Below are 23,905 nucleotides of genomic sequence, written 5' to 3' on the forward strand. Positions count from 1 at the left end.
CACTGTGCGTTAATACATGTGACAATAATGATAAATCCAATCAAATCAAAGTATGGCCGAGTTTGCTAACTGTATTCAAAGTTTAAGTCTAAGGAAAGTCTGTTGATTCCTTAGAATTGAAATAGTATTTCTTTTCATTTTTAAAAATTGTTCAACAATTAAGAGTTAAACTGTTTCATTTTGTTTGAGTTATATTTAAACTAGGTTATGAATAAAGCTTGCTTTGATAAAAGATCACAAATATGTCAGTGGAATCACTACTGGGGTGAAACAGCCTTTCCTAATAATTTCATCCTCAGAACAATTAGTTCCTAACTCTTTACAAATAATGTTAAACTTCTACATCGATATAACTATGACAGCCACTAACTTTTTTGATTTATATTTCGTCAAAGATTAAGAATCAACTTTTACAATTAAACTGAACACCTTTAGAATCTTTTATAACTTGTTTTCTTTTCTGAAAATGTGATTCATGGTCTTGTTTAGGTGAATGGGTGTTGTGCTTGCCTCTTATATATTTGTTATTCATGGCTCTCAGTGCTGAGTTGGCACACTGAACAAATGGGGCACTGTGTGTTCTGCTCCTGGTATTGCAGCAATCGGTTTGATATTACCAGCATTGTGTCACTTGCCGATGATGCTGTTGATGTTATCTTGCTGGTTACTTATGTTTTTAATGATTGTTTCTGCTTCTTGTTTGCTTACTGCTTTCAGCCTTAAAGATCAAGTAAGCTTACATTGATACTGTGATGAAGGTGCTTAGAAAATTCCCCTAATCACCACACTCTGGTGCCTGTTTAGATATACCGAGGGAGAATTTAACATGGCTAATGCATCTGACCAACCCGTCTTTCAGACTGTGGGAGGAAACCGGAGCACTCAGAGGAAACCCTTAGGGGAGAACATGCAGAATCCGCACAGACAGTGACCTAAGTTGCAAATTGAACCCAGATCCCTGGCACTGTGAAGGGGCAATGATAACCACTGTGCCACCCTTACTCAGGTGACTGAAGGCTATGCTGGCACACTGAAGGTGGGGTTGAACCTCACTGCCGATATCTGCCCTTGTTAACACTAGGCTCTCAAAGTATGGAAAGTGGTCCACTTATCCAAGGTCTTGTCATAGATTTTGGTTACCTGGGGACATTGCTATGAGTTGAGGACAGGATGGTAGAGGACCTTCGTCTTATGGATGTTTTATGTAAGGCCCCTATGGCTTGGTGAAGGTGTAGGCGATTGCTTGGCCTTGACCTCCGATCTGCACAGAATAAGCACTGTCTGATGCTATAGAACATTACAGCGCAGTACAGGCCCTTCGGCCCTCAATGTTGCACCAACCAGAGGAACCAATCTAATGACCCTCTAACCTAAACTATTCCAATGTTATCCATAAGCCTATCCAGTGACCATTTGAATGCCCTTAAAGTTGGCGAGTCCACTACTGCTGCAGGCAGGGCATTCCATGCCCTTACTACCCTCTGAGTAAAGAACCTACCTCTGACATCTGTCCTATAATTATCACCCATCAATTTAAAGCTATGGCCCCTCGTGTTAGGCATCACCATCCGAGGAAAAAGGCTCTCACTGTCCACCCTAAACTATAGTTCAATAAGAAGTCTCAAAGCCTTCAGGGTTTGATGTCAGTTGATATGCGCAATCTTCTTGGAGATCCTCTCCACTTGGATCCAGCAGTTTGCGGTGTCGATAGTAGTCATGATGTGGAGATGCCAGTGTTGGACTGAACCCCGAGAGCTTGTGGGTTTACTATCAAGTAAACTGGTTGGACTTTAACCTGGTGTTGTGAGACATTTTACTGTGTCCAACACTGGCATCTCCACATCACTGTAGTTCAATGACAGAGGATGAACCAACCTTTGATCTGGCCTGCTGGCAGTGGAAGTTGAACAGATTCCTCTTTGTTCTGAGTTCAGCTCCACTCCAGCGGGGAGCTTGCTGAGATGGAGTGCAGCTCCAACAACATGCCAGAAGCTTGATACCATCCAGGACAAAGCAGCCGTTTGATTGGCATTCCATCCAGAAACATCCATTCCATCCACCACCGATGACCAGTAGCAACAGTGTGTACCATCTACAAGATGTCACCCAACAACTCACCAAGACTCCTGAGGTACCATCTTCAAACCCACTATCATTGAGAAAGACAAGGGCAGCAGACACATGGAAACACCACCACCTGGAATTTTCCCCTCAAGGCACTCACCATCCTGGCTTGGAAATACATCACCACTCTTTCACTATCACTGGATCTAATCCTGAAACTCCTTCCTGAACAGTACTGTGGGCGTACCTACACTATACTGGTCCGAATGGTTCAAGGAGGCAGCTCGCCACTGCCTTCTCAAGGACAATTAGGGATGGGAAATTAATGCTGGTCCAGTCAGTAACACCCACAACACATAAATGAATAAAAAAAAGTAAAATCTTGCTCATGAATTCTACTTGATTGATAAATGGTAGTTATTCATAACTTGTCAGATTATGCACAATGGAGGACCCAAGTGTTAGAAATTAATAATTCAGAACTTTGTGGTTTTAATTAATAGGGTTTTTTTTCTCAAAACCCTGAAATCTTAAAACATACCATCAGTGTCTTCCGCTTCGTTTCATATTGCTTCAACATCGCCTCCTTCACAGCTTGATTTCGGTGCAGCACGCAAAACCGTTTCATTTCTTCATCAGCTTCCATCTGATGCCCCTCAATCTGTTTGAAGGAATTGTTATTTGAAAAAAAAATTCAATTCTGCTCTTCATGCTGAGAATGTGAATAATTTTAAATGATTCTCTAATATCTACTTACAGGTATTTTGATTTCTTCATCAGAAAATCTATGCTCCCTGAAATAGAATACATTAGTATCAGGATATTAATAATGTGTCTGACATATTAACTGTAGTTAGATGGAAGCTACTTTCAGCTGAGTGTGGTGGTTGTGAAGGTAATCCTACTCTAGAAGATTGAGCCAAATATCTATCCTGATCTTCTCTGCAGTACTGAAGAGGTGCTGCTTTGTCAGTATTACCTTTCAGACAAGATGCTCTACCCAATTCCCATATACTCAAGTGAATGCAAAATATTTTCACACACTCCCACATACTTTTAACAGATTACAAGGCGAGATATTCCTCTTTGGTGGATTCGGTGTTACTTTTCAAAAGAGGGTCAACCTCCACATCATAACAGATGCACACACACATGTGAGCCCAGACACTTGTGCGCCCAGACACTTGTGCGCCCAGACACTTGTGCGCCCAGACACTTGTGCGCACACACACTTGTGCGCACACACACTTACATGCACATGTAATTCCGCGTCCACACACACAGGTGCACACACACATGTACACACACACGCACGCACTCATACACATCTGCTTCACAAAACAGCACAGTAATATTGAAAAAAAGTCTTCACAATGGCAATTTTCTTTCAGCAGTTCTCTACACTAGGAACCATCTGGAAATGGCTCTGACTGTCATATAGCAATAATTTAATATTTACCAAAGAAAGGTTCAAAGAATTAAAACCACTTCTAGCTTCTGAGCAGCTGTTGTACTGAACTACCCTAATCTCCCCATGAGACACTCCCATCACTACACAGCGACCCTCCTGTTCCATCCCCCATCACTGACTGCACACCAATAGGATGCCTCCAGCACTCCAACTACCCCATGGCCTCCACCCCCAGCTCAATCCGACGCACAAACACTGCTCCAGGCCAAACAAAGCCAGCCCCAGCTTATTTACTTTTAACTGAGTTGCCTCCAACTGAAGGCCTCGGAAAGTCACTGTTTCAGAGATCTTGCCCAGCTTGAGTCAGGAGATCAGGCAATAGTAGTTGGATTTCAAAATAAGTTAGTATGAGAGGAGTGGCAAACCGACTCAGTTGTCAATCCACCAGAACTTATAGGCATAACATGTGGTTATTCCCTCGCTGCTGATTGTGGGAGTTTGCTATGGATAAATTCACTGTCATATTTCCTATATTACAATTCATTTGATTTGATTTACTATTGTCACATGTATAAGTATACAGAGAAAAGTATTGTTTCTTGCGCAATACAGACAAAGCATACTGTACATAGAGAAGGAGAGTGTGCAGAATGTAGTGTTACAGTCATAGCGAGGGTGTAGAGAAAAATCAACTTAATGTAAGGTAAGTCCATTCAAAAGTCTGACAGCAGCAGGGCAGAAGCTGCTCTTGAGTTGGTTGGTACGTGACCTCAGACTTTTGTATCTTTTTCCTTATGGAAGAAGGTGGAGGAGAAAATGTCCAGGGTGCATGGGGTCCTTAATTATGCTGGCTGCTTTGCCAAGGCACCGGGAAGTGTAGACAGAGTCAATGGATGGGAGGTTGGTTTGCGTGATGAACTGGGCTACATTCATGACCTTTTGTAGTTTATTGTGGGCTTGGGCAGAGCAGGAGCCCATACCAAGCTGTGATACCATCAGAAAGAATGCTTTCTATGGTGCATCTGTAAAAGTTGGTGAGAGCCGTAGCTGACATGCCAAATTTCCTCAGTCTTCTGAGAAAGTAGAGGCATTGGTGGGCTTTCTTAACTATAGTGTCGGCATGGCGGGACCAGGACAGGTTGTTGGTGATCTGAAATTTGAAGCTCTCGACCCTTTCTACTTCGTTCCCATTGATGTAGGCAGGGGCATGTCCTCTACTACGCTTCCTGAATTCGATGACTAGTTCCTTTGTTTTGTTGACATTGAGGGAGAGATTATTGTTGTCGCACCAGTTCACCAGATTCTGTCTACTCTTCAAAAGTACTAAATTTGCTGCAATAGTTTTGGAGAATCTAAGATTGTTAGGAGGTGAGGCATAGGAGGGAAGCCCAAGACTCCACCAGGGAGAGTCCAGAAGACAAAGCAGGTATTGCTTGCCAGTCCCAGGAGCCAATTGGAGCAAATATCGAGTATGGCATCCCAGGGAAGCAAGTGGATGATGGGTTGGTATTGTATTTTTTTAAACTCGGACTGACACAGGACTGGAGGATTGCAAATTCAAAAACACGAAAGGGGTATGTGCAGTAACTACTGTCTGGTCAGCCTTAAGTCAATGGTGGAAAAACCTTTACAGGCAATCAGTGACAGTCAACCTGCATTTATTAAAGGAATATCGTGCTTCAAAAAAATAGTGCTAAATAAAGTACCAGACAATTGTCTGGTTACCAGAATATAAAGCCCGTGAGATTAAAGGGCTAGTGGCACCGTTAATGCTACTTGACTCAGAAACAGGAAGTAAAAAGGAGTGGTGAACAGTTATATTTCAAACTGATGATAAGTATATTGTGGTGTTCCTCAAGGCTCACTATTAGGACACAGTACTTGTTGATATATGAAAGACCTGGAGCTGCTGTTCATTGCTGCTGCTGCTTTAATGAAATATCACAACGCCCTTACACTTTTACCATTTACAAAGAGAAAGAGCCACTCCCTCTACCCGAACAGTTGTCTCTGAGCCCAAGGTGGGAGTAAGTATAGGGATAAAGAGAGGCAGGAAAGAGATCGGGAACACTTAGGAGGAGGTGAAAGGGGAATAAAGAGGGGGTCGCAAATGGTAGCAGCTGGGGCCAAAGTTAAGATTGGAAGCTGAATATCACAGAGGGGAGACATAGGTAGAGTGGGGTTTAGCGACACGGGAGATATCAGGGTCAGAGTCAGAGAATCATAGAGGTTTACAGCATGGAAACAGGCCCTTCGGCCCAACTTGTCCATGTCACCCTTTTTATTAAACCCCTAAGCTAATCACAATTGCTTGCATTTGGCCCCTGTCCCTCTGTACCCATCGTACCCATGTAACTGTCTAAATGCTTTTTAAAAATCAATATTGTACCTGCCTCTACTACTACCTCTGGCAGCTTGTTCCAGGCACTCGCCACCTTAAATCTACACCCTCTAGTTTTATACTCCCCTATTGTTGGGAACAGATATTGACAATCTAGCTGATCTGTGCCCCTCATCATTTTACAGACCTCTATAAGATCACCCCTCAGCCTCCTACACTCCAGAGAAAAAAGCCTCAGTCTATCCAGCCTCTCCTTATAACTCAAACCATAAAGTCCCAGCGGCATCCCAGTCAATCCTTTCTGCACTCTTTCTAGTTTAATAATATCCTTTCTATAATAGGATGACCAGAACTGTACACAGTATTCCAAGTGTAGCCTTACCATTGTCTTGTACAACTTTAATAAGACGTCCCAACTCCTGTATTCAATGTTCTTACTAATGAAACCAAGCATGCCGAATGCCTTCTTCACCAGTCTGTCCACCTGTGACTCCACTTTCAAGGACACATACCCCAAAATCTCTTTGTTCTGTAACTCTCCCCAGTGCCCGACCATCAACTGAGTAAGTCCTGCCCTGGTTCAATCTACCAAAATGCATCACCTCGCATTTATCTAAATTAAACTCAATCTGCTATTCATCAGCCCACTGGCCCAATTGATTAAGATCCCGTTGCAACCAAAGATAACTTACTTCACTGTCCACTATGCCACCAATCTTGATGTCATCTGCAAACTTACTAATCATGCCTCCTAAATTCTCATCCAAATCATTAATTTAAATGACAAATAACAGTCGACCCAGCACTGATGCCTGAGGCTGGTTACAGGCCTCCAGTTTGAAAAACAACTCTCTACAACCACACTCATCAAGCCAATTTTGTATCCATTTAGATACCTCACCCTGGATCCTGTGAATTTAACTTTATGCAACAACCTACCATGTGGTACCTTGTCAAAGGCCTTGCTAAAGTCCATGTAGACAATATCAACTGTACTGCCCTCATCTACCTTCTTCGTTACCCCTTGAAAAAACTCAATCAAATTTGTGAGACATGGTTTTCCACTCACAAAGCCATGCTGACTGTCCCTAATCAGTCCTTGTGTCTCTAAATGCCTGTAGATCCTGTCTCTCAAAATACCTTCCAACAATTTACCCGCCACAGCTGTGAGGCTCACTGGCCTGTAGTTCCCAGGTTTTTCTCTTCAGCCTTTTTTAAACAAAGGCACATTTGCCATTCTCCAATCTTCAGGCACCTCACCTGTGACTATTGATGATTCAAATAGTCATCGGAAATCAGGGCTTGGGGTGGGGCAATGGGACCTTGACGAAGGATGAATAAAGTTAAAATCAGGATCAGGCCTGGGATCAGACTTCCTGAGATCAGCAACTGAAAGCAACTACTCAGGCATCTTGTCATGTCAAGTTAAATTTAAGTCAAGGCATCAAAGATTTCTTCAGTTTGTGACTCTGATATTACTAAGGACCCCTTTGTTCAGGGGTCTGTCAATGACTTGATTTCTGCATGTTAGGATGTAATTTCCAACACCTCTGAAATAGCAGTTAAACCCAAGATGTTAAGTAAATCTATTCACTATAAGCACCAGAATGGGCCAGCTCCTCCAATCTGAGGCTTCTAATAATATCAGTGTGCATTTACAAACTGTGTACAGACCTTAGATATTCCTTCCATTGGATGTCATCCGTCTTGGTGCAGATAAAAGCAACGTCATGACATCTCCCCCCATTTGTAGCAGACTTCATTGAAGAACTAAAAATCTCATTGGCAATTTTTTCATCAATAGCCCTGGATATGGCGGATACAATCCAGACAGATGAGCATTGCATCAGGCTCTGCAAAATACACCGAAGAATTGACAGAAGAAACAACAACAGTCAAAATCAATGTGGATGTATCTACAATAACAGGTTCAACAGGTGACTCATCGCTGTGATGCAATTACTACTGTATCACAGCAACAAGTCACACAGTAACTGTATCACCGTGACCAGTCACACAGTAACTGTATCACAGCAACAAGTCACACAGTAACTGTATCACCGTGACCAGTCACACAGTAACTGTATCACAGCAACAAGTCACACAGTAACTGTATCACAGCAACCAGTCACACAGTAACTGTATCACCGTGACCAGTCACACAGTAACTGTATCACAGCAACAAGTCACACAGTAACTGTATCACCGTGACCAGCCACACAGTAACTGTATCACAGCAACAAGTCACACAGTAACTGTATCACCGTGACCAGTCACACAGTAACTGTATCACAGCAACAAGTCACACAGTAACTGTATCACCGTGACCAGTCACACAGTAACTGTATCACAGCAACAAGTCACACAGTAACTGTATCACAGCAACAAGTCACACAGTAACTGTATCACCGTGACCAGTCACACAGTAACTGTATCACAGCAACAAGTCACACAGTAACTGTATCACCGTGACCAGTCACACAGTAACTGCATCACAGCAACAAGTCACACAGTAACTGTATCACCGTGACCAGTCACACAGTAACTGTATCACAGCAACCAGTCACACAGTAACTGTATCACCGTGACCAGTCACACAGTAACTGTATCACCGTGACCAGTCACACAGTAACTGTATCACAGCAACCAGTCACACAGTAACTGTATCACCGTGACCAGTCACACAGTAACTGTATCCCAGCAACCAGTCACACAGTAACTGTATCACAGCGACCAGTCACACAGTAACTGTATCACCGTGACCAGTCACACAGTAACTGTATCACAGCAACCAGTCACACAGTAACTGTATCACCGTGACCAGTCACACAGTAACTGTATCACAGCAACCAGTCACACAGTAACTGTATCACCGTGACCAGTCACACAGTAACTGTATCACCATGACCAGTCACACAGTAACTGTATCACAGCGACCTGTCACACAGTAACTGTATCACCGTGACCAGTCACACAGTAACTGTATCACAGCAACCAGTCACACAGTAACTGTATCACCGTGACCAGTCACACAGTAACTGTATCACCATGACCAGTCACACAGTAACTGTATCACAGCGACCTGTCACACAGTAACTGTATCACCGTGACCAGTCACACAGTAACTGTATCACAGCAACCAGTCACACAGTAACTGTATCACCGTGACCAGTCACACAGTAACTGTATCACCATGACCAGTCACACAGTAACTGTATCACAGCGACCAGTCACACAGTAACTGTATCACCGTGACCAGTCACACAGTAACTGTATCACAGCAACCAGTCACACAGTAACTGTATCACCGTGACCAGTCACACAGTAACTGTATCACCGTGACCAGTCACACAGTAACTGTATCACAGCAACCAGTCACACAGTAACTGTATCACCGTGACCAGTCACACAGTAACTGTATCCCAGCAACCAGTCACACAGTAACTGTATCACAGCGACCTGTCACACAGTAACTGTATTACCGTGACCAGTCACACAGTAACTGTATCACAGCAACCAGTCACACAGTAACTGTATCACCGTGACCAGTCACACAGTAACTGTATCACAGCAACCAGTCACACAGTAACTGTATCACAGCGACCAGTCACACAGTAACTGTATCACAGCGACCAGTTACACAGTAACTGTATCACAGCGACCAGTCACACAGTAACTGTATCACCGTGACCTGTCACACAGTAACTGTATCCCAGCGACGAGTCACACAGTGACTGTATCACCGTGACCAGTCACACAGTAACTGTATCACCGTGACCTGTCACACAGTAACTGTATCACAGCAACAAGTCACACAGTAACTGTATCACCGTGACCAGTCACACAGTAACTGCATCACAGCAACAAGTCACACAGTAACTGTATCACCGTGACCAGTCACACAGTAACTGTATCACAGCAACCAGTCACACAGTAACTGTATCACCGTGACCAGTCACACAGTAACTGTATCACCGTGACCAGTCACACAGTAACTGTATCACAGCAACCAGTCACACAGTAACTGTATCACCGTGACCAGTCACACAGTAACTGTATCCCAGCAACCAGTCACACAGTAACTGTATCACAGCGACCTGTCACACAGTAACTGTATCACAGCGACCAGTCACACAGTAACTGTATCACAGCAACCAGTCACACAGTAACTGTATCACCGTGACCAGTCACACAGTAACTGTATCACAGCAACCAGTCACACAGTAACTGTATCACCGTGACCAGTCACACAGTAACTGTATCACCATGACCAGTCACACAGTAACTGTATCACAGCGACCTGTCACACAGTAACTGTATCACCGTGACCAGTCACACAGTAACTGTATCACAGCAACCAGTCACACAGTAACTGTATCACCGTGACCAGTCACACAGTAACTGTATCACCATGACCAGTCACACAGTAACTGTATCACAGCGACCAGTCACACAGTAACTGTATCACCGTGACCAGTCACACAGTAACTGTATCACAGCAACCAGTCACACAGTAACTGTATCACCGTGACCAGTCACACAGTAACTGTATCACCGTGACCAGTCACACAGTAACTGTATCACAGCAACCAGTCACACAGTAACTGTATCACCGTGACCAGTCACACAGTAACTGTATCCCAGCAACCAGTCACACAGTAACTGTATCACAGCGACCTGTCACACAGTAACTGTATTACCGTGACCAGTCACACAGTAACTGTATCACAGCAACCAGTCACACAGTAACTGTATCACCGTGACCAGTCACACAGTAACTGTATCACAGCAACCAGTCACACAGTAACTGTATCACAGCGACCAGTCACACAGTAACTGTATCACAGCGACCAGTTACACAGTAACTGTATCACAGCGACCAGTCACACAGTAACTGTATCACCGTGACCTGTCACACAGTAACTGTATCCCAGCGACGAGTCACACAGTGACTGTATCACCGTGACCAGTCACACAGTAACTGTATCACCGTGACCTGTCACACAGTAACTGTATCACCGTGACCAGTCACACAGTAACTGTATCACAGCGACCTGTCACACAGTAACTGTATCACAGCAACCAGTCACACAGTAACTGTATCACCGCGACCTGTCACACAGTAACTGTATCACAGCAACCAGTCACACAGTAACTGTATCACCGTGACCAGTCACACAGTAACTGTATCACAGCAACAAGTCACACAGTAACTGTATCACCGTGACCTGTCACACAGTAACTGTATCACCGTGACCAGTCACACAGTAACTGTATCACCATGACCTGTCACACAGTAACTGTATCACAGCGACCAGTCACACAGTAACTGTATCACCGTGACCAGTCACACAGTAACTGTATCACAGCAACCAGTCACACAGTAACTGTATCACCGTGACCTGTCACACAGTAACTGTATCACAGCAACCAGTCACACAGTAACTGTATCACCGTGACCAGTCACACAGTAACTGTATCACCGTGACCTGTCACACAGTAACTGTATCACAGCGACCAGTCACACAGTAACTGTATCACTGTGACCAGTCACACAGTAACTGTATCACAGCAACCAGTCACACAGTAACTGTATCACCATGACCAGTCACACAGTAACTGTATCACAGCGACCAGTCACACAGTAACTGTATCACCGTGACCTGTCACACAGTAACTGTATCACAGCGACCAGTCACACAGTAACTGTATCACCGTGACCAGTCACACAGTAACTGTATCACAGCAACCAGTCACACAGTAACTGTATCACCATGACCAGTCACACAGTAACTTTATCACAGCGACCAGTCACACAGTAACTGTATCACAGCAACCAGTCACACAGTAACTGTATCACCGTGACCAGTCACACAGTAACTTTATCACAGCGACCAGTCACACAGTAACTGTATCACCGTGACCAGTCACACAGTAACTGTATCCCAGCGACCAGTTAAGGTATCACTTTAGGTGATATTTTCCAGTTGTGTTGATTTTTTTCAGTTAACCAATCAGTGATGTTAAATGCAATGTCTGCTCACCTGTTTCCACATTTCGTCCCTCGCCTTGTTGTTATCTCCTGATCCTGGAAAGTCAATAAGAACGACTCCTTCTGGGAGGATTTGAGACTTGGGGATGTAAACAGAGACAGATTTCACAATTGGCCAGTATACCTTGTTTGTTTCATGGAGATTGCTCCGGATATAAGGGTCTAACTTCTTTGACAGTTCTTCTACCTAAGAATGAACAAAAGAGGCAATCATTGGAAGAAACAACAGGTTCTTCACTTCTTAAAATACATTGCAACTTTTTAAAATTATGGCAAATTCTGCATCCCTCCTGCATAATCAAATGCCAGATTCATGATTAGACATTCAGTAAGCAGAAATATATAATAATGGATGGAAGTTCTATGAATATTATAGGAATGAAGAGCAATGGAAAGTCTCCGACACTGGTACAGAAAGGAACAGCTGTTCCTCATGGTTGAGGGGTCAATGACAAGGAGACCTTGTTTTAGGGTAAGAGGCAGGAGATTCAGAGGGGATTTGAGAAAAAGAAAATTTGATTGATTTATTATTGTCATATTATTACAGTTTCTTTCGCACTATCCAGACAAAGCGTACCATTCTAGAGAAGGAAATGAGAGAGTGCAGAATGTAGTGTTACAATTATAGCTTGGATGTAGAGAAACATAAACTTAACGCAATGTAAGTCCATCTAAAAGTCTGATGGCAGCAGGGAAGAAGCTTTTTTTGAATCGTTTGGCACATGTTCTCAGACCTTTGCATCATTTTTCTGACGGAATATCACATAGTGGGTGATAGGAATCTGGAATGCCTTGCCTGGGAAGGTATTTGAGGCCAGAAAAGTTACAATCTTTAAAATGGATTTGAATGAGGACTTGAAACATAACATTCAAGGATATTGGACAAGGGAGGGAAATGAAATTAGCGCGCCATTAGTGTTGTTATTGTCAACACAGACTCAATAGGCCAAAGGGCCTTTTCTGTGCTTATGACTCTATGACTGCGACTCTATGACAAGCATCCTTTGCATCTAATGCAATCAGCTGGTGTTCTGAATGTGTTGAATGGAATTCTTTAGGCAGTATTATGGTTGTTTCAAACCTTTCCTGACAAGAGAAACAAAGAGGAACAGACAAGGCAGCTCTGATTATTGAGAGGACGGGGTAGGAAGGCATTCACTGAAGGCAAGCTACGTCAGCACAGACTTGTATATTGAGGGTTTTATCTTCTCTTCGTAATTACATCTGTATCCATCAGTATATAAAGTAGTTGGCAAAATGCCATAGGTGATATGGGAAATAATTTGTTGATACATTGAGGGACTAGCAACTGGGATGCAGTGTGTGTGTTGGAATCACAGAAGTGTTATGGCACAGAGGGACCATCTGGCCCATTGTGTCTGCAATGGCTTTCCAAATGAGCACCATGACTTTGTGCCATTCACCCGTAACCCAGTACATTGCTTCTATTCAAATAATCATCTAATGCTGCCTTGAATGCCTCAGTTGAACCTGCCTCCACCACACTGTCAGGCAGTGTATTCCAGATCTGAACCACTTGCTGTGTGAAAGACATTTTTCTCTCACATCACATTTGCTTTTTTTTGCCAATCATTTTAAATTATCACATTTTAAACAGTATACCCTCTCATTATTGATCCTTAACGAGTGGGAACAGTTGTTAGTAAAATACACTGTCTGAGTGCGTACATAGAACATAGAACATTCCAGCGCAGTACAGGCCCTTCAGCCCTCGATGTTACGCCGACCCGTGGAACCAATCTAATGACCCTCTAACCTAAACTATTCCAATGTTATCCATATGCCTATCCACTGACCATTTGAACGCCCTTAAAGTTGGCGAGTTCACAACTGCTGCAGGCAGGGCATTCCACACCCTTACTACCCTCTGAGTAAAGAACCTACCTCTGACATCCGTCCTATAATTACCACCCCTTAATTTATAGCTGTGTCCCCTTGTGTTAGCCATCACCATCTGAGGTAGATAGGATGCAGGACTGGGCGGAGAAGTGGCAGATGGACTTCAACGCGGATAAATGTGTAGTCGTCCATTTTGGCAGAACCAACGGGATGAACGAGTACACTATCAAGGGCAGAAGTCTGAGTAGTGTTGAGGAGCAGAAGGATCTTGGGGTCCGGGTCCACAGGACTCTTAAATCGGCCTCGCAGGTGGAGGAGGTGGTCAGGAAGGCGTATGGTGTACTGGCCTTCATTAATCGAGGGATTGAGTTTAGGAGTCGGGAGGTAATGCTGGAACTTTATAAGACCCTTGTCAGGCCTCATTTAGAGTATTGTGCGCAGTTCTGGTCGCCTCACTATAGGAAAGATGTAGAAGCTATTGAAAGGGTGCAGAGGAGATTTACAAGGATGTTGCCTGGAATGGGAGGCATGCCTTATGAAGTTAGGTTGAGGGAGCTGGGACTCTTTTCCCTGGAGAGACGAAGGTTGAGAGGCGACCTGATAGAAGTTTACAAAATGTTGAGAGGAATAGATAGGGTGGACTCTCAGAGGCTATTTCCCCGGTTTGAAATGGTCGCTACGAGAGGACACAGATTTAAGGTGCGGGGAGGGAGGTTCAGAAGTGATGTTAGGGGTAAGTTTTTCACTCAGAGGGTGGTGAGTGAATGGAATCGGCTGCCGTCAGTGGTGGTGGAGGCGAACTCGCTGGGGTCTTTTAAAAGACTTCTGGATGAGTATATGGGGTTTAATGAGATTGAGGGTTATAGATAGGTCTGTAGGTTGGTAGGTGATGATGTGATCGGCGCAACTTGTGGGCCGAAGGGCCTGTTTGTGCTGTAGTGTTCTATGTTCTATGTTAAAAGGCTCTCACTGTCCACCCTATCCAATCCTTTGATCATCTTGTATGCCTCAATTAGGTCACCTCGTAACCTTCTTCTCACTAATGAAAATAACCTCAAGTCCCTCAACCTTTCCTCATAAGACCTTCCCACCATACCAGGCAACATCCTGGTAAACCTCCTCTGCACCCTTTCCAATGCCTCCACATCTTATAATGCGGCGACCAGAACTGTACGCAATACTCCAAGTGCAGCTGCACCAGAGTTTTGTACAGTTGTAACATGACCTCATGGCTCCGAAATTCAATCCCTCTACCAATAAAAGCTAACACACCGTACGCCTTCTCAACAACCTTATCAACCTGGGTGCCAACTTTCAGGGAGCTATGCACACGTACCCCGAGATCTCTCTGCTCGTCAACACTACTGAGTCCTTCCATTAGCCCTATATTCTGTACTCCTGTTACTCTTACCAAAGTGAATCATCTCACACTTTTCCGTATTAAACTCCATCTGCCACCTCTCAGCCCAGCTCTGCAGCTTATCTATGTCCCTCTGCAAACTGTAACATCCATCCTCACTGTCTACAACTCCTCCAACTTTGGTGTCATCAGCAAATTTACTAATCCATCCTTATACACCCTCATCTAGGTCATTTATAAAAATGACAAACAGCAGTGGCCCCAGAACAGATCCCTGAGGTACACCACTAGTAACTGAACTCCAGGTTGAATATTTCCCATCAACCACCACCCTCTGTCTTCTATCAGCTAGCCAATTCCTGATCCAAACTGCTAAATCACCCTCAATCCCATGCATCTGCATTTTCTGTAATAGCCTACCATGGGGAACCTTATCAAATGCTTTGCTAAAATCCATATACACCACGTCAACTGCCTTACCCTTATCCACCTCTTTGGTCACCTTTTCAAAAAACTCGATAAGGTTTGTGAGGCATGACCTACCCTTCACAAAACCGTGTTGACTATCCCTAATCAATTTATTTCCCTCTAGATGATTATAAATCCTATCCCTTATAATTCTTTCCAAAACTTTGCCCACAACAGAAGTAAGGCTCACTGGTCTATAATTCCCAGGATGATCTCTACTCCCCTTCTTGAACAAGGGGACAACATTTGCTATCCTCCAGTCTTCAGGCACTATACCTGAAGCCAATGACGACATGAAGATCAAAGCCAAAGGCTCTGCAATCTCCTCCCTAGCCTCCCAGAGAATCCTAGGGTAAATCCCATCCGGCCCAGGGGACTGATCTATTTCTCAAGAATTGCCAACACAAAAGAACATAAAAAGAACAAAAACAGCCCGGGAAACAGGCCCTTTGGCCCAACACCTTCTCCTTATGTACCTCAATCCCGTCTAGTCTACTACCTGGTATCGCAGTATTCTCCTCGACTACACTGACTTTTTCCTGCGTGAATACTGACGAAAAATACTCTTTCAGTGCCTCTCCTATCTCTTCAGGCTCCACGCACAACTTCCCACTGCTGTCTCTGACTGGCCCTAATCTTGCCCTAACCAAACTTTTATTCTTGACATACCTATAGAAAGCTTTAGGATTTTCCATAATCCTATCCGCCAAAGTCTTCTCATGTCCTCTTCTAGCTCCTCTTAACTCTCTCTTTAGCTCCTTCCTTGTTAATTTATAACTCTCCAGTGCCCTAACTGAGCCTTCATGTCTCATCTTTACATAAGCCTCCTTCTTCCTCTTCACCAGAGATTCAACTTCCTTAGTACACCACGGTTCACTCGCTCGACCACTTCCTCCCTGCCTGACAGGTACGTTTTTATCAAGGGCTCGCAGTAGCTGCTCCTTGAATAAGCTCCACATTTCAGATGTTCCCAGCCCCTGCAGTTTCCTACTCCACCCTACGTATCCTAAATCTCACCTAATAGCCTCATAATTACCTTTCCCCCAGCTATAACTTCTGCCCTTCGGTATATGCCTATCCCTTTCCGTCACTAAGGTAAACGTAACCGAATTATGGTCATTATCACCAAAGTGCTCACCTACCTCCAAGTCTAACACCTGGTCTGGTTCATTACCCAGTACCAAATCCAATGTAGCCTCACCTCTTGTTGGCCTATCTACATACTGTGTCATGAAACCTTCCTGCACACATTGGACAAAAACTGACCCCTCTAATGTGCTTGAACTATAGCTTTCCTAATCGATATTTGTAAAGCTAAAGTCCCCCATAACAACTACCCTGTTACTTTCACACCTATCCAGGATCATCTTTGCAATCCTTTCCTCTACATCTCTGGAACTTTTTGGAGTCCTGTAAAAAACTTCCAGCAGGGTGACCTCTCCTTTCCCGTTTCTAATCTCAGCCCATACTACCTCAATAGACAGGTCCACATCAAACGTACGGGAGACAATGGTTGGTAGAATACACTGCCTGTGTGTGTACTGATCCTTGTAGCATGGTAGCCAGTGCCCCAGAATGTGATATCCCAGACTCAGAACTGAAACCTGGGAATATTCTGACATTTATATTGACCTGTTCAACCCCCCGAAAGCCAAACATTTTCCAATTGTGGCTACTTTGATAGCTGACTTTATAGTGTCTTCTTTGAGGCAAGTGCTTTTTTTGTTTGAATTCACAGAATCACAGACGAGTACAGCACAGAAGGGGCCAATCAGCCCATCATACCTGCACTAGCTCTCCTTCTTATCCATCTTATCCAGCATGCCCCCGCTCTCCCAGATCAGGGACTACAGTGGCTCAAGAAGGCAGCTCACCACTGCCTTTTCAAGGACAATTAAGGATGGTCATGAAATGCTGGCCTAGTTAGCCCCCACATTACTAAAATTAATTTTAAAATATAGATTTTTGTATACAAAGGAAATGAAGAGATTGGAAGCTGTGGTAGAATTTCAGTATTTATCTGTTAGATATTAGAGCAATTGGCCAATCCAGCTCTTATTTCTTACGTTCCTCCTCTCCCCACCCCCTCCACAGTCCTGATCCCCATCCTTCACCCAACCTCAATCCTCATTCTCACCCCAGGCCAATCCCATTCCTCCCCCCTCATCCGATTCCTATCTTCGCCCTGTCCCTCCTAGTCAAGGCCTCTTCACACTCCTGGGTGGAAGGAAGGATTTCTGCTCTGGTCATGGAAACTGGAAGATCATAATGAGATTATTCTAGATCATAACAGTCATTGTGCAAAAGATTGTTATTACATATACACTTCTCAGTGTATGATGCCTAAAGGGTAGGCTTGGTGACTTAAACATTGAGAGCTTGTTATTGTTGGTGTGCGCTGCTCTACAGTTAGATCTGACACTGCACAACCGGTCCCACATTGGGAGGAGCGAATCCCCCAGGGCTCACTTGGCCTGAACTCTTAAAGGGACAATACACACTCCAAACATCAACATACATTATGTATATCTATTATACCCCTCCCCTTTAATCTAAAATTCGCCAACCAAAACATATATACATACATATAGAGTCATAGAGGTTTACAGCATGGAAACTTGTCCATGCTGCCCTTATTTTTTTAAACCCCTAAGCTAATCCCAATTGCCCACATTTGGCCCATATCCCTCTATGCCCATTGTACCCATGTAACTGTCTAAATGCTTTTTAAAAGATAAAATTGTACCCGCCTCTACTACTACCTCTGGCAGCTTGTTCCAGACACTCACCACTCTCTGTGTGAAAAAAATGCCTCTCTGGACACTTTTGTATCTCTCCCCTCTCACCTTAAACCTGTGCCCTCTAGTTTTAGACTCTCCTACCTTTGGGAAAAGATATTGACTATCTACCTTGTTTAAGCCCCTCATTATTTTATAGACCTCTATGAGGTCACCCATCAGCCTCCTACGCTCCAGAGAAAAAAGTCCCAGTCTATTCAGCCTCTCCTTAAAACGCAATCCATTAAGTCTCGGTAGCAACCCAGTAAATCTTTTCTGCACTCTTTCTAGTTTAATAATATCCTTTCTATAATAGGGTGACCAGAATTGCACACAGTATTCCAAGTGTGGCCTTACCAATGTCTTGTACAACTTCAGCAAGACGTCCCAACTCCTGTATTCAGTGTTCTGACCAATGAAACCAAGCGTGCTGGATGCCTTCTTCACCGCTCTGTCCACTTGTGAATCCACTTTCAAGGAGCTATGAACCTGTACCCCTAGATCTCTTTGTTTTGTAACTCTCCCCAACGCCTTATCATTAACTGAATAAGTCCTGCCCTGGTTCAATCTATCAAAATGCATCACCTCGCATTTGTCTAAATTAAACTCCATCTGCCATTTGTCAGCCCACTGGCCCAATTGATCAGGATCCTGTTGCAATTGGAGATAACCTTCCTCACTGTCCACCATGCCACCAATCTTGATGTCATCTGCAAACATACTAACCATGCTCCCTATATTCTCAGCCAAATCATTAACATAAATGACAAGTAACAGTAGACCCAGCACTGAACCCTGAGGCACACTACTGGTCACAGGCCTCCAGTTTGAAAAACAACTCTCTATAACCACTCTTCTGTCAAGAAGCCGATTTTGTATCCATTTAGGTACCTCCCCCGGATCCCGTGAGATTTAACTTCATGCCACGACCTACAATGCAGTACCTTGTCAAAGGCCTTGCTAAAGTCCATGTAGACAACATCAACTGTTCTGCCCTCATCTACCTTCTTGGTTACCCCTTCAAAAAACTCAATTAAATTTGTGAGACATGGTTTTCCACTCACAAAGCCATGCTGACTGTCCCTAATCAGTCCTTGCATGTCTAAATGCCTGTAGATCCCGTCTCTCAAAATACCTTCCAACAATTTACCCACCGCAGATATGAGGTTCACTGGCCTGTAATTCCCAGGCTTTTCTCTGCATCCCTTTCTAAACAAAGGCACAATATTTGTCACTCTCAAATTTTAAGGCATCTCACCCGTGACTATCAATGATTCAAATATCTCGGCTAAGGGTCCCGCAATTTCCTTCCTAGCCTCCCACAACGTCCTGGGATATACTTCATCAGGTCCCGGGGATTTATCTATCTTGATGCACTTTAAGACTTCCAGCACCTACTTCTCTGTAAAAGGTACACTCCTCAAGACATCAATACTAAATTCCCCAAATTCCCTAACATCCAGGCTTTTCTCAACAGCAAATACTGATGAGAAATATTCATTTAGGATCTCACCCATCTCTTGTGGATCTGCACATAGATGACCTTGTTGATCCTTAAGAGGCCCTACTCTCTCCCTTGTTACTCTTTTGCCCTTTATGTATTTGTAGAAGCTCTTTGGATTCTCCTTTGCCTTATCTACCAAAACAATTTTGTGTCCCTTTTTTGCCCTCCTGATTTCTCTCTTAACTGTATTCCTACACCCCCTATATTCTTCAAGAGATTCGCTTGATCCCAGCTGCCTATGCACGTCATGTGCCTCTTTCTTCTTCTTGACCAGGACTCAATAACCCGACTCATCCAGGGTTCCCGACTCTGCCAGCCTTCCCTTCAGTCTAAGAGGAATGTGTTTACCCTGAACCCTGGTTAACACACTTTTGAAAGCGCGCCACTTACCAGACATCCCTTTTCCTTCCCACAGACTCGCCGACTAACTTTTGAAAGTTTCTGCCTGATACCATCAAAATTGGCCTTGCCCCAATTTAGAATATTAACTCCTGGGACAGACCGATCATTCTCTATGGTCACTGGTCCCAAAGTGATCCCTCACTAACGCTTCTTATTTCCCAAGAGGAGGTCAAGTTTTGTCCCCTCTCTAATCGGGAGGTTGTCACACTGGTTAGGGGTTACTGGAACTTTATTTTGCACAAAATACATTACCTTCGGATTCCAGCTGGGAACATCTTTATCCTCAGGCAAAAGCAGCCTTGACAGAGCATCCGCATTGCTATGTTTCTCTGATTGACCATTCTGGATTTGTATGGTAGGTTGACAACATCAATGCTCACCTTTGCAATCAAGCTGCTGCCATGAAATGTATTCCCATGTTCAGCCCCAAAATGGATGTCAAAGGCCTATGGTCTGTCAGAAGTACAGAATTATACTGGCACTGACAAAGCTTCTTGATGCCAAAGATGATGCCCTAGCCCTCTTTTTCCACTAGACCATACTTTTCCTCAGCCTTTGTCAATGAACAGGCAGCAAGGCAGCACAGTGGTTAGCACAGCTACTTCACAGCTCCAGGGACCTGGATTCGATTCCCGGCTTGAATCATAGAGTTTGCACATTCTCCCTGTGTCTGCATGGGTTTCCTCTGGGTGCTCCAGTTTCCTCTCACACCCAAAGATTAGGTTGATTGGCAATCTTAAATTGCCCCTTAGTGTCCCAGGATGTGTAGACTAGCGGGATTAGCAGAGTAAATATGTGGGGTTATGGAGATAGGACCTAAGTGGATTCTTGTCGGTGCAGATTTGATGGGCTAAGTGGCCTCCTTCTGCACTATAGGGATTCTACTCTATTTGAAGTGAACACAATGTGCCTTTCCTTCCAGTTTAGCATAATACGGAACTGAATACCCCCAACCCCACTGGACGAGGCGTCGCATGCAAACTGCAGTGGTGACTTTGGGTTGAAATGAACTAGACTTTCAAAGCCTGCTTTACTGCCAAATCAGGCCTTCTCACATTCTTTGGTCACTTCCACAGCTGCCTGTTTCCCAGCAACCGATGCATTGATTTCAGCTCCATCACTGACTCCAGAATGAACTTGCCTTAGTAATTAATAAATCCCAGAAACAACATCAATTGGGTCATGCAGCTCCTGACTTCTTTACAGCCTTGTTTCAAACATGGACAAAAGAGCTGAATTCAGAGGTGAGGTAGAGTTGGCAAGGTGGATACAGAACTGGCTCGGTCATAGAAGACAGAGGGTAGCAGTGGAAGGGTGTGTCTCTGAATGGAGGGCTGTGACAAGTGGCGTTCCTCAGGGATCAGTGCTGGAACCTTTGCTGCTCATGTATATCAATGATTTGGAGGAAAATGTAATTGGTTTGATTAGTAAATTTGCAGACGATACAAAGGTTGATGGATTTGCGAAGGCGATGACGACCATCAGAGGATACAGTAAGATTACAGATTGGTTGGAGACTTGGGCAGAGAGATGGGAGATGGAGTTTAATCCGGACAAATGTGAGGTAATGCATTTTTGGAAGGTCTAATACAGATACGAAATATACAGTAAATGACAGAACCCTTAAGAGTATTGACAGGCAAAGGGATCTGGGTGTACAGATACACAGGTCACTGAAAGTGGCAATGCAGGTGGAGAAGGTAGTCAAGAAGGCATACAGCATGCTTGCCTTCATCGACCGGGGCATTGAATTTAAAAATTGGCAAGTCATGTTGCAGCTTTATAGAACCTTAGTTAATCCACACTTGGAATATAGTGTTCAATTCTGGTCGCCACACTACCAGAAGGATGTGGAGACTCTAGAGAGGGTACAGAAAAGATTTACCAGGATGTTGCCTGGTATGGAGGGCATTAGCTATGAGGAAAGGTTGGAGAAACTTGGCTTGTTCTCACTGGAACGGCAAAGGTTGAGGGGAGACCTGATATAAGTCTACAAGATTACGAGAGGCATGGACAGAGTGGAGATTCAGAAGCTTTTTCCCAGGGTGGAACAGCTAATTACTAGGGAACACAGGTTTAAGGTGCGAGGGGTAAGGTTTACAGAAGATGTACAAGGCAGATTTTTTTCACAGAGGGTGGTGGGTGACCGGAACTCGTTGCCAGGGGAGGTAGTAAAAGCGGATACAGTAGTGACTTTTAAGGGGCATGTTGACAAATAAATGAATAGGATGGGAATAGAGGGATACGGTTCCTGAAAGAGTTGGGCAGCATGGTCAGTGCAGGCTTGGAGTGCCAAAGGGCCTGTCCCTGTGCTGTAATTTTCTTTGTTCTCTCTGCTCGAATGGGAATAATTTCATCTCTCCCCATCCCTTACATTGTTCTAGCAAATCTCTTCTCTATCTTCTCCAAGATCTTGTCCCCCTTCCTAAAGTGCAGTATCCAGAATTGGACACAATACACCAGCTGAGGCCTAACAAGTTTGATCAAGGTTTAATTTAACATTGTGGAGACAGAAAAACACAGACACAGACACAGACCCACAGTAAAACAAGAGATTAAAGAGACAAAAAAAAATGTAGCAAAGAGATTTGGGAGAAACAATGTGATTAGAGAAAGGTTAGAAAGAGACAGAAATGGATTAAAGGGTGAGGTAGAGACTGGAGCAATTAAGATGAAGAGGAGTTAGAGAGAAAGAGACAGTGACGGATGACAGGTTATAGAAAAATGTTAGGGTAAGAATGTAGAGAGGTTCACTGTAGGCACACAGAGAAAATCAAACTAAAGACAGTCCTGCAGATATGGGGCTTGTTAAGGACATGTTATTTTTATAACTTAAATGCTCCATCCCAGGCAGTATCTTGGTGAACCTCCTCTGGACCCTCTCCAGTGCAATCACATCCTTCCGATAATATGGAAACCAGAACTGCACACAGTACTCTGGCTGTGGCCTCACCAACTCCAACATGACTTCCCTGCTTTTGTAATCTATGCCTTGATTGATAAAGGCAAGTGTCCCATATGCCTTTTTCACCACCCAACTAACATGCCCTTCAGCCTTCAGAGATCTATGGACAAACATGCCAAGGTCCCTTTGTTCCTCAGAATCTTCTAGTGTTCTGTTAAATCAGTTAATGCTTTGAGTCCACATGAATGAAAAAGGGCCCAGATTTTTATTGTGGGTGTCATAGTGGCTCGCACTGCTGCCTCACAGGGCCAAGGTCACTGTCTGTGCAGATTCTGCACATTCTTCCCGTATCTATGTGGATTTCCTCCAAGTGCTCCAGTTTCCTTCCACAGTTCAAAAGATTTGCTATTTAGCTGCATTGGTATGCTAAATTCTCCCTCAGTGTATCCGAACAGGCGCCAGGGTGTGGCAACTAAGGGCTTTTCACAGTAACTTCATTGTAGTGTTAACATAAGCCAACTTGTGACATTAATCAATAAACATTAAACTTCAAATTTCATTATCTACGATGGTGGGTTTGAACCCAGGTCCCCAGAGCATTAGCCTGGGTTTCCCTGGTCAGACCCTACTTGGAGTACTGTGCTCAGTTCTAGTCGCCTCATTACAGGAAGAATGTAGAAGCCATAGAAAGGGTGCAGAGGATATTTACAAGGTTGTTGCCTTGATTAGGTGGCATGCCTTATGAGGATATGTTGAGGGAG

At 44.0% G+C, this 23,905-nt stretch overlaps 1 protein-coding gene across 1 annotated transcript in view; it reads right to left on the reverse strand.

Annotated features, from left to right (window-relative positions):
* LOC145357821 (nuclear GTPase SLIP-GC-like) overlaps positions 1-23,905 on the reverse strand; it is a 133,948-nt gene that overhangs the window by 60,025 nt on the left and 50,018 nt on the right. Inside the window, exons 8-11 of the mRNA XM_080211343.1 lie at positions 11,861-12,055; positions 7,491-7,669; positions 2,822-2,858; positions 2,606-2,725 (exon numbers count right to left, since the gene is read on the reverse strand). Coding sequence (XP_080067469.1) covers positions 2,606-2,725; positions 2,822-2,858; positions 7,491-7,669; positions 11,861-12,055 — 531 coding nt within the window. The remainder of the gene's footprint in view (positions 1-2,605; positions 2,726-2,821; positions 2,859-7,490; positions 7,670-11,860; positions 12,056-23,905) is intronic.

This window comes from Carcharhinus amblyrhynchos, chromosome 24 (genome assembly GCF_965287045.1).
Source record: "Carcharhinus amblyrhynchos chromosome 24, sCarAmb.v2.hapA, whole genome shotgun sequence".
In the NCBI taxonomy this organism is placed as follows: domain Eukaryota; kingdom Metazoa; phylum Chordata; class Chondrichthyes; order Carcharhiniformes; family Carcharhinidae; genus Carcharhinus; species Carcharhinus amblyrhynchos.